Source organism: Cryptomeria japonica, chromosome 2 (genome assembly GCF_030272615.1).
Source record: "Cryptomeria japonica chromosome 2, Sugi_1.0, whole genome shotgun sequence".
NCBI lineage: Eukaryota > Viridiplantae > Streptophyta > Pinopsida > Cupressales > Cupressaceae > Cryptomeria > Cryptomeria japonica.
In genome coordinates this window covers 359,583,633-359,596,315 of record NC_081406.1, presented here as the reverse complement: position 1 = coordinate 359,596,315, position 12,683 = coordinate 359,583,633, and the positions used below count along the sequence as shown (strand labels likewise).

The 12,683-nt window shown below is 33.9% G+C and overlaps 1 protein-coding gene across 1 annotated transcript in view; it reads right to left on the bottom strand.

The window, feature by feature from the left end:
- LOC131065259 (uncharacterized) overlaps nucleotides 1-12,683 on the bottom strand; it is a 197,852-nt gene that overhangs the window by 27,391 nt on the left and 157,778 nt on the right. The window contains exons 16-20 of the mRNA XM_059216654.1: nucleotides 4,623-4,724; nucleotides 2,820-2,996; nucleotides 2,444-2,632; nucleotides 1,894-2,135; nucleotides 1,627-1,773 (exon numbers count right to left, since the gene is read on the bottom strand). Coding sequence (XP_059072637.1) covers nucleotides 1,627-1,773; nucleotides 1,894-2,135; nucleotides 2,444-2,632; nucleotides 2,820-2,996; nucleotides 4,623-4,724 — 857 coding nt within the window. The remainder of the gene's footprint in view (nucleotides 1-1,626; nucleotides 1,774-1,893; nucleotides 2,136-2,443; nucleotides 2,633-2,819; nucleotides 2,997-4,622; nucleotides 4,725-12,683) is intronic.

The window sequence follows — 12,683 nt, the reverse complement described above, 5'->3', positions numbered from 1 at the left end:
CATATCCTACTTAGATGAAGTCAACCATAACTTAATCTTCCTTTTTACACTGACAAAGAAAAAAAAAATTCATTTAATCAATCAAGATCCAGATCTTAGAAATAAAAAATAAATTAGACACTATGTTGAAAATCCAGAGAGAATGACTAACATGTCAAAAATTGCAGATGTCTGCAAATAATGCACCAATCATCCGAGACAAGTACCATTATTAGAAAGGTACCCGGAATTATTTCAGTTATAATTTATTGGCTCTCATTGAACAGATAGATCTATCAATTTAATTTTAAGTTTTACATCTTGCAGTAAAAAACTCATGTAGTTTACTAGTTGCTTTTGCAAATCGTAGAATCATTGTAGTTAAATTGAAATCATCATCTCATAAAATTGAAACTTCACAATAAATGATTCCTGAATTCTATAACATGGTAATAAGAGACCTGATGAAGCCCGCATATAGCCAAAAAATGGTGTTTAAAACAATACACAATATCAAGGACCATAATCACCATGCAAGCTACCAACCACAAAAACAGAATGAATGTCACTATGAGTATGAGGAAGCTTCCACCATTCAAAATTCCAGGAAGAAGCCAATGGAGAGGATTCCCTCCTACCTCTTTTGAAAAAATGACTCTACCTGGCTAAATTGAATAAAGGAAAGGCCTTAAACTGATGAGTAAAGAATTCATCATCCATTACTCACTGCACCATTGTTTCAGCATTCATATGCAATGAAGACAGGTTAAGAATTTCCTGTTTAGAGTTTGGCAACTTGGCCCAGGCAGGAGCAACTTGCAGAAGAAGAGATCTAAACTCTAGCAACATGCATAGGAAGAGGTCTAAACCCATGTAACTTGCATATAGGAAGGGTAGCAATTTGAGTCTGTTGGATTTTTGGTCATTTTGGATATTTTTTAATTTTATCCTTTTTATGCATCTTGTAAAATTCCTTGCTTTAGTGAGGATAACTTGCAGAGACATCCATTACCATTGGAACTCAAGGCTGCAATAAATTTTACAGCAAATTTTATCAAACCTTAAACATCTAGTTGAGACATAATCTACTCAAATATTGGCAATTTCAAATTACTGTAGAAACAATAGCAATTGAACTATATAAATGAGAATGAGCAAATAGTAATATCATATAGAATGCTCACAATCGTTTGTGGTGGGCCAGGGAAGTAATATTTCATTTTACAAGGCAATAATTGAAGCCAAAATATATATAGTATACACTTTCACTAATCGATTCAACACTTAAGTAATTAGCTTTTCAAATCCATCTATCCTTATTGAAATAGCATCAAGCCCAGTCTCAACTTATCATGTTCAATTTCAAAAAAAACATGTGAAAAAGAGGAAATTCCAAGTTCTACATTCAGCCTATTTATGCCATAAAGCATGCAAGTTCACTATAAATTGTAACATCTAGCATAGCATAAAAACAAAAAACTGCTTTCATAAAAGTAGCTACAATTTTTGAACTTTATAACACCTCTCCCCACAAGCATGAAACAGTAAATTTATCCATAGTATAGAATTACATACACATCAATCAGATGTCATGTTATGTATAATAAATTGAAAGAAAAACCTGTCAATGCTCCAAAGAAGCAATACCTTATTGGCCCTAGAGGCAAATACTTGGATCGAGGAAGATAACAAAATAAAGAAACAAGATCAAGAAGACGCTCATGGGTCTCATAAAGCTTTCGAAGCTCATCATCTGTCCACTCCTGCTTGTTGTTGTCATGATTCCTCATCTCTCTGATCATGTCCAACAATCAAATAATTTTAAACTAACAAAGTAAATGAAATTAACACAAAACAAAAAATAAATAAAATACTCGTAATATTTACATGCTTGGGGTGGATTTCAGTACTCACTTAATCAACTCGTCTTGTGATTTGTACATCTCATCTAGGACCCTCAACATTGGAGCAATTATAGAACTAAGGCCGGTGCCACTTGCTCCTTGGTCTTCACCATTACTAAGTTGTGTATTCGTAAATTTTGTTTGCATTCCACCTTGAGCTAGCACATGAAGGAACTCATATATTTGCAATCTGAAAGGCTCACCCGACCTTATTGCTATTGTAATAAGAGCTTGGGCAGCTATAATCCTTACCTGTGCAAAAGACATGTAGTGAGTTAACACCATATGAATATACTACTGGTAAGAAGAATGAAACAAACATAGGATCTGCTGTGAAAACTTCAACAAAGAATCTTATAAATTTCCAGGAATAATTGGAAAACAGAAACATGACAACCATTCTCAAGAAAACCAACAAAGTATCTTGGCATTCTCATTGGAAGGTTAAGATTAACAATAAAATTTATCTAGCAAATAAAGATGTTATTGCAGACAAGGTAATTATTAAAGTTGAAAAACAGTTAATCTAAAAAAAATGCCTAATAAATTATATTTTATACCTCCCAGCTTCCACTAAATGCCCATCTTTGAAGACGTGTCAAAGCTCCAGCAAGTGTTGGGTTTCTGGAACTGGCAGCAGCTACCATTTTATCTGCATCCAACATCATCAAAGCAGTGCCAGGTGGTGTAGCAGACTCCCAAGCATACTCAGATGCAGCATAATTTGCATTCTCCCCCAAAAACCAGACCTGTAAGCAAAACATATTCCTATTCAGAATACCTCAACAGTAAATAAATCTTGCATCACACTTCATTATATTAGACTGAAATTCAGATTTCTCAGATAAGAGGAACAAAAGCATCTCCTTTGTTCACTTATTTCGAATCTAATTTGCACACTCAAGAAAATGTTTGGGGTTATGCTTTGACACTTACAGCAGCCTGCACTAACCGTTGCAGCGCAAGTGCAGACTTCGGATCTGAAGCAGATACTCGATCTATGGATGTGAATCCCTCCATAGATCCAGGTTGGGGTGGTGGCAAATCAAGGACTACAGTAACTGCTTCCAAAGCAGTGTGCTTTCCACCTGGACCAGCTCCAACAAGACATGTCTGAAATAGAAACCATAAAGATAAATTCATGAACTAGAAACTGTCATTCAGACAGTTTGTCAGATGCAACTGATGAAAATTTAACTTGAATATAAACTTATGAATTGACAAAACTCTCTCAAATAATTATAACATTCATGCAAACATACTTGTCTAACATCAATATCAATTAATGGACATAAAAGGGTAAGAACTAGAAAGCATGAAGTTTTAGCAAAAAGACTTGTTACTTAAGTGTACTCCTTGTACACAAGAAGACTAGAAGATAATACAAGATTCATTTCAACCAAGAAAAACTTTTTATATAGCATCAATACCAAACGTTCAAGAATGTAAAAGCCCCACCCTAGCCATATACAAAGCCAATCTTTTCTTTGCTCAGTAAAAAGGTAATACTTATATCATTTGGAAGGTCGCATTCCTGGAAGCTTTTAAAAACATAGAGGCCAAACAGATATGCATGTTTTCTTTGCTGGTGATTGGTTTTTTCTTTTCAATTCCAATTCTTGTAAAACCAAAACAGCAACAGCCAAGATCCAAAAATGTTCTTCACAAGAGTAATACCAGCATAGAACATTACAACCAGAAAACTATAATTTTGATGCTGGAAAAGAACATAAAGAATTGTAGAGCAGCCTATATGGTAGTAACGTTTAGAAGCAATTCAACAGCCTCTGGATGTACTGAATCTTCTGCAACAGCTACTGGAGTCATCCTCCATTGCAGTCTTGAAACTAAGATATTGTTGGTGGAAATTTGGCAAAATTCCTTTATGATTGGAAAGGTTGGACAATCTCGCAACGTGTTTTCAAACTAAATTAGAAGGTGATATATACACTTACGTTTTGGTAACTGAATGGTCTCTTAATTTAGCTAATACATAATGAGAGATGTCTCCCACAAATTATAAGCTTGTTGTACATAGAAACTAATCTCACAAATTATAAGCTTGTTGTACCTGGAAACATAGAAGCATAATGTTTATATAGAGTATACCAATTTATATACTAAATTTAGACAGACGTGTATGAATGTGTAGTTATCTAAGTAGGCTTGCCTCATAAACATATTTATGAAAAATAAGTCATTATGCAGGATAGTTTTTAAGTTATTTCTTCAGATCAACTCATGACCATTGCTTATAATGAGCATAATGTTTAAAAGGTCTAACCAATTTATATATTATATAGTAACTTTAGAGGTTCTTGTGCTCCTGCATAGGTTATCTATGTGGACTTTCCTCTGAGACATATCTAAAGGAATAAGATATTCTGCTGGATAGTTTTTCTCTGTTTCACTTGCATAAGATTAAACCAGCATAGCTAAGGGCACAAGTTTTGCATAATTTTCATTACAATCATTATTATACTGCTAAAGTTACAATATTGCAAAAATAGTATCAGCTTTGAGGGAGCTCTAAAGGTAACTTCTTGTGAAATTGATCTTACCTCTTTAAATTTTTATGACTAATCAATATTTAAAATGTTCCCAAATCTTTGAATCAGAAGTAAAATTTCTTTGAACGAAAGTCAAATAGTGCAAAACAATAAATGCTTGATCTGCAAGAGAGATGAATAACCAATATACACCTATATTCTAAAAAAAAAAAAACAGGAAGGTTCTCACTTTCCACAAAAGTTGAAGGACATCTGCATCTATCTTCCCGGGCACTTTAGTTGCAAAAATCCTTGCAATTTCCAGTAATGTCACAGCCATTTCTGGAGTAGCCTATGAACAGAATCCACAGTCAATAGTAAAATCAATGTTCAACTTTATGGTCCTTTATTATTAGACCAAACCACGATGGATATCAACAAATAGTTTTTCCAGTGCAAATATCCAAATTTTCTGGTGCAAATATCCATCTAAAGAGCATAGCAAATGAGGAGAAAAAAAATGCGTACATTTGTTAGTACCTCTTCTTTGCTTTTCATTGCATATAAAAATCCATTTGAATTTGACATTATAAAAAACTGCATACATCTCATTAAATTCCTTATTCCTTTGATAACTGTCTCTCAAATGCATTTGGCTTAATTAATTATGAGATCAACACAAGAACCAGAACTGGATATCAAACAAAATGTGCACTAGATTCAGTTCAGAAGTGTTCCACTGACAAGATATTATTTTACTATTAGTCTACCCTGATTTGTCAACCATGGGTATACATGTGAGAGCTTCTAGGATTTATATACAAAGACTTAAATGGTATAATCAATGAGATAAGAGCATTAAGAACAATAAATGAGAAAGAATAATGAACCTTTCTAGAGACCAAAAAAGACAAATTAATTAATATTGCAATTACTAAAAGTGTAGGCCAACTTATCATAATTATTACTGTTAATACTATTAATTTATCACCAAGTCAGCACTTGAAACTTTATCATCAAAGCAGGGGAAATAATATGGGTATTTACATTTTCATGATATATTCTTTATAGATATAATTTTCCTTTATAATTTGCTTCCCTTTTTATGGCCAGCTTTTCTTATGAGCTAAAAGAAAGTCATGGAAGGTTGATTTTTTGGTTCTAACTTAATTGCATGTCTTATTCCTAAGCTCAAAGAAAAAGTTGTGTAGTTGAGATTTTATTCAGTATTTATTTATAAAATCCCCCATCTTTGTGTGTTGGGGCTGTTTAGGTCATTTTTCTAAAGAACAACATGGAGTTGACTATATTTTTCATTTATGGGATGATGTCACTTGGGTGGCTAGGGAGTAACTTTCTTCAAATTTATTTCAGTATATTTAGCTCAAACAAAGGATTGCAATGGATATGGCCTCAGTTCTTCTACTGCACATGTGTCGGTGGTTGGAAATTGTTTGAAGAAAGGATAAATACTAATGTGTGCTCTCACTAGCTTCAACAATTGTGTTACCAATTAGGCCTGTGGGACCTACCAATTCGAGTCTAATCTGACCCGAAGGTGAATATAGGTTTGGGTTTGGTCCACAATGGGTTTGATCAGTGAAGGTTCCAAAGTAGTTGGTTTGCTATTCCTATGCATTTACAAGAACGCATTGGTTGCCAACAAGATCATAGAGGAAGATTTTTGCCAAAGAGGTAGTTTTTTTTCAAGCTTTTGAATTTTTTTTCTACATTTCTTTTTTTCCAAATGAACCCTCTTGTTTTGTTTTGAATTTCTTGTTTTGTTTTCATTTTTCTACGAATCTATAACACATGCTTAGGTTTTTTAAATGAGTTAATTTGTATATCTATATTTTTGTTTTCATTTGTTTCAATTCTTCAAATGTGTAGTTTATTAAAGTTCTTGTCATACGGATGACAATGGCAATAGGTTTTAACTCCATGGGCCAACCTCACTTCAAAACAAACCAAAATTGTCCCCTTTGGAAATATATTGATATGTTAAAGCAGCTCCCAAGTGGTGGAGGTTATGTTTGGATTTGCAATGGGTGTGGTGTCCAATATTCAAGCTCATACAATCGAGTGAAAGGCCATTTGTGCCACATCCCTAGACTAGGCATCAAAGCTTGCTCAAGAAAAAATGGTGTACCCATTGCAAAAGCGCAAACCATAGCATAGCATACTAATGAGCAAGAAAAAGAAAAACAAGCAACAGGCTGCAAATCAAGTCATCCTTTTTTAAAGGAAAAAAAATCTTGCAGAATGAAGCCCCCTCCACTGCCTTCTAATTAACTTGTGGAGAGCCACCCATTTTTTGCTAAACCCAAAGAACTACCCATGGCCTTTGCACATAAGAGATGAAAAAGACCGTTGCAAATGACATTTCAAATGAGTCTTGAGAGATTTCCAATCAACACATAGCAAGATGTCTTATGCATATGAATTTCAATGTTGTTCACTCACCATATTGGCAACAAATGATAAAAGCAATTAATAAAACTCTAAAAGGATACAAGGACCCAATTTTTGAAACCCATATGAGGCTCGTGGGCCAAAACAAGGATGTCCATCATTTCTAATGGATGGAAGGATGCAAGAAATCAGCCATTGATCAATGTTATGGCCAAGTCACCTAAAGGGGCAATGCTTTTGAGAGTAGTGCATTGTGAAGGGGAGGTGAAGGACGGTGCATTTATTGCTAACATTCTCATAATAGCCCTTGAGAAAGTGGATTCTCAAAACGTTGTCCAAATCATAATAGACAACACCAAAAATGTAGAGCATCTAGCTTTTTGGTTGAGAAGTGTTACTCACACATCTTTTGGACATTTTGTGTGTTCACTTCCTCAACCTTATGCTACAAAAAATTGGCACCAAAATTGATTGGATCAAACAAGTGTTGTTGAGGCCAGAAAGATCCAAATGTTCATCACCAACCACGTCACAAAGCATATTCAAAAATTCTCAAAATTGGAGCTATTGAAGGTAAGTGAAGCAAAAAGATTTATTTTAATAGATATATTTCACTTTAGTAAAATTTTAGTTCTATTTTGATTTCTATTTAAGTTTCATTTTTTTATGATTTTGAAATAAGTTGTTGAAACCCATTTTGCCTCTGATACAAATGTCTTGAAACGATTTGTGAAGGTTTAAGAGCCACTTTCTAACATGGTCATCGGCTCAAATTGATCCATATGGAAGCAATCTAGCACTACAACGACATCAAATATTAAGCGAATTGTTTTTTATGACATTTGGTGAGATTGTGTTGAATATCTCCTCGCTTTCATTGAGCCCATATTGAGTATGATTTGTTAAACCAACATGGATAGGCCTTGTTTGGGAGGTGTGTGTGTATATATATATACATATGATGGCATAAACTCAATGACTGAGAAGAAGACCATCATAAATGAGAAAAAGCAGGATCTTGAAGAAACTTTCTTCAAACATCTACACAAAATTATTGGAGGGAGATGGAACAAAATGACCACCCCACTACATCTTCTTGCCTTTGCATTGAATCCCAAATATTAGAGTCTTGAGCTCCTTTTTGTGTTATATCATGTCCCCATATCAAGTTGATATAATAATATTTGACTGACAATAATAAATATTTATTAATAATAATATTTACTTACATTTATAGTTGTTTAGTTATTTGGAAGAAATAATAATATCTGAATTGAATGATTTTTATCCCACTGCCTTAAGTGATTAAGGTAGACAATGAAAATAATAAACATGCTAAACATCACTGTCCATTATGACGCAGCAATTACTCTAAAACAGGTCATGTCTCTTAACTAAGGCATTACCAATCGATGTCTCTTAACAAAACATAATGAGACACGATCCCTATAAGAATTCAAATTATTATGAAGTGATGTGATTCCCATATTGAAGAGATTTAGAGGCATAAAGACATGTCTCTAGGATACAACCAATCCTTTAGGTCAGCAAGATAAAAGGACTGGAAGCATCGACCAAGGAGGATCAGGGAAGAGTATCGAATCAAAAGCATAGAGGAAATCTGGCCTTTGGTCTGAACAGAAACTGGAGATTATCTTGGTTTGCAAATATAATTCTTACCTTCAACAGAGGACTGTGTTTGGCATCGATTCATACGTGGCATAAATATCGATTTGTTAAGAGACATACCCCTTGGACAAATACATCCCTTATGAATGGGCGTGACTCTTTCTTCCGGCCCTTCACCTAATTTAAATAGGGTCAGGCTCTAGGCTTAAGGAGCATCGAAGGAAAATAGAAGGAAAGGCTGTGATCGGTGGATTGACAGCAAGTTGTTATATTGTGCTGCCAACGGTATGTCTATTCCATAATTGTTAAAGAATTTATGCTTCTTTCTATGAACTGTTCTGTAGTTATATACATTTATAATAATTCTGAAATATAAATGAAGATATATATATAGATATAATGCTTGATCAGACAAATAACAATATGAGAATGTAAATCAAAAAGAACTCTTAAGTTAATAACAGTAAGAAGAATATGTTTATATATAATGCGTGTTACTACTGTCAGTATTTAAGAAAGTTGGGGATGGAGTTGTTTCCAAAAAAGGGGCAGTCTAAATCCAATCAATAGGATGATTCCCAAGATAGGGTAAGGATCAGCGTCCCGTAAACTTTAAGAGCATGGTCCCAAAATAGGGTAAGGGCTTGGATCCGTAAACTTTGAGGGAGCCTATTGAATTTTGGTATCTAAGCACTTTGGTAACATAGACATCCTCTTCTTCCTTAGAACTGAAGTAGTAACAAAGGTTGACACTTGCATTAAGAATTATGGATGATAAAATTAATTATCTAGTATAATAGAACTAATTATCTAGTATGGTAGATGAACAATTTACTTATTAATAATTGATAAATTAATTTATCTATGGAATATCACAGATTTGATTCATGTTAAGGTAGATTTGCCTCCTAATCAATTTAGTTTAAGTCATAAGTATATTGAAAATTAAAATGTAAATGAAACTTAAAAGACACAACATTTTTTTATAAAACTTGTGATAAAATTTTGATCACAAGAAGTTGTAGGTGTGTGAATGATTGGCCATGGAAGTACCACCAATTGTGAGCATCAACCTCAAACTTCACACAATGAGCATCAATACTAAGGTCATTGGAGTGTACAAAATCCATGAACTCAATCCTAATTGTATCCTGCATGGTAGGATCAATGAAGAGTCTATAACGTGCTTCCTTGTACTCTTGGTTGAGTTCAACATCCCTATATGAGGCAATCCTTGTTAACATGTAATATCCCCTACTAGGTTTAGGCCTGTTTTAACCATAATCAATTTAATTGTATCCTGCATGGTAGGATCAATGGAGAGTCTATAACGTGCTTCCTTGTACTCTTGGTTGAGTTCAACATCCCTATATGAGGCAATCCTTGTTAACATGTAATGTCCCCTACTAGGTTTAGGCCTGTTTTAACCATAATCAATTAAATGTTAACAAGGATTGCCTCATATAGGGATGTTGAACTCAACCAAGAGTACAAGGAAGCACGTTATAGACTCTCCATTGATCCTACCATGCAGGATACAATTAGGATTGAGTTCATGGATTTTGTACACTCCAATGACCTTAGTATTGATGCTCATTGTGTGAAGTTTGAGGTCGATGCTCACAATTGGTGGTACTTCCATGGCCAATCATTCACACACCTACAACTTCTTGTGATCAAAATTTTATCACAAGTTTTATAAAAAAATGTTGTGTCTTTTAAGTTTCATTTACATTTTAGAATTTAAATTTTAAAATTTTAGCTCTTGGCTCTCTAATTTTGTCTTAATAGGTTGCTAGTCCTACATCTAAGAAAAATTGAAGCACATACTCCATCCACTCAATAAAGCACAATCGACTACACTAAAAAAACAAATTAATTTCATTTATATTTTAGAATTTAAATTTTAAAATTTTAGCTCTTGGCCCTGTACTTTTGTCTTAATAGGTTGCTAGTCCATCAACATCTAAGAGAAATTGAAGCACATACTTCATCCACTCAATAAAACAAAAATTGACTACATTCAAAAAAAACAGAGTTATTGTATGTCAATTCAAACTTGCATCTCCTTTCACACAAATAAGATGGCTACAAAGAAGGGGATACAAGGAAGTGGGATATTGAACCAAAGCATATTGACTTGGATTCTTCCACTTCCCACTTTGCTGCACTAGTAATTTTTTTGACCAAACCCATAAACCGAGCCCCCAAACCAATACCAAGATCGGTAACTTAGCTCAATAGTTTGGCATGTGAAGTGTGGAGTCTACAGAATGTAAATTCTGCTGCAAATTTTGAGATTCGCTAAGTAAATAATCTTTTGTGTTAACATGATATGAATCTATCAAAAGAGGCAAAGAAAACTCAGTAAACAAACCTGTAGATAGGAATCTGGAAATCATCAAAGCAAATCAATATTAGCCTAGTTCAATCACAAAAACTCAATTGCAATGACCAATCCTAATTACACTCAATGAAAACATGAAAACAAGACATCAATTCAAACGCAAACCATTGCAAACGTGAATGTCTCCTTCATGTGGCTCCATTGTCCTTCTTTCTCCTTCAAATAGCTTTGTTTGTGGATCTCACCTTCAAGCACATGAGTATAATGTGAAAGCAAGTAGACAAGACGAGCATAAGGGTACTAGAAGCATGATTGATTCGACCAAGGACCTTGATTGAAGAAATTCATCCAATTTATAGACAAATTGGAGAAAAGACAAGATTAGCATGAATTTGATTCGAATGGAAATTTCAAATCAAGAATGACAAATATGACAAATTATGACAAATTGACACTTTCTATGCAAGATTTGATTGATTGATAATTTTGACAAAATTGACAAGGTTGCTATGCAAAATTGATTGATTGACAATTATGACAAATTATGACAAATTTGCTATGTCATTCCCATGAAATTAGGAGAAAAATAGGAGAGAATTGAGAATTAGATGAATAGGAAATTAGGAAATTAGAAAATTGAAATTGATGAAAATTAGGAAATTAGGAATTAGGAGAAATTAGTAAATTAGGTGAATTAGGTAAATTAATTAATAATTTTTCATTCATTAATTAATTCACAAAGAGGGAAGAATTAGTTAGCCAATTAAATAAACATTTAATTGTGACAAGAAGACTTAGGATAATAAACTATTTAACCTAGAGGGAGAAAGGACAAACAAGGTTAAATGAATAAATCATGAAACCCTAGAAGATGAATTAGAAAATGCAAGAATGACAATTAGGTCTTGACAAAGGATAATTGATATCGATTCGATTTGATCATGATTCTGACTGACAAAGGACCAATGCCTTCAAACGATTGAGATTGATAATGGGATCAAATTGATAGGCGCCAATTGATGAGGAACAATGACTAATCGATCCAAATTGACATGATTGAAAAGGACAAGGATCAATGACGAATCGATCGCAAAATGACAAGATTGACAAGTTGATAATCGCAAATGATTACTAACAAGCTAAAGATGATTGACAGATTGACAAAAGGACAAGGATCGACCAAAATCATGACTGAAGATTGCTATCGACAAGACCAAATTCGAAAGCGAGACAAATGAAGAATGTAGAAGAATGACTCGATGCTCGCAAATGATAAAGACCAAGTGCGAATCATAGGAGAAATGTTAATGTGACGCAAAAACCCTAAAATAAGGCAATGTGCAAATGTTAAAGTATGACTCCGCAAGCATTGACCATTTTTAGATGTCTACAAAACCCAATCTATACAATGACAATACAAGACCACTTCAAAGCCATACAGTAATACAAAGGATGTTTAACCAATTATACAAAAACCACGGTATGGTTTATAAAATAACTAAGTGAGGAAATTAAAAAATGCTCTTGAAGTTTTACTCCCTAATATTATTTTAACAGGTTGCTAGTGCATCTAATTTAAGAGGAATTGGAGCACATACTCATTCATCCACTCAGAAAGGCACAATCGATTACACTCAAAAAAACACAGAGGACTTAGTGTATATACATACAAACATGCATCTCCTTTCACACAAACATAGTGACTATAAGGAAGGGGGCACAAGGAAGTGAGGTATTGAACTAGAGCATACTAACTTGGATGCTTCCATTTCCTACTTTGCTGTGCTTGATGGTGAAAACAAGCCAGATAGCAAGCATGGGAGTGCTAATGTCAGTGCTAGTGCTAGTGGCGCTATTTATGGTTCTTATAATATACCAATACCTACATCATCTAATATGGATGGTGATGATGATATTTTTCAA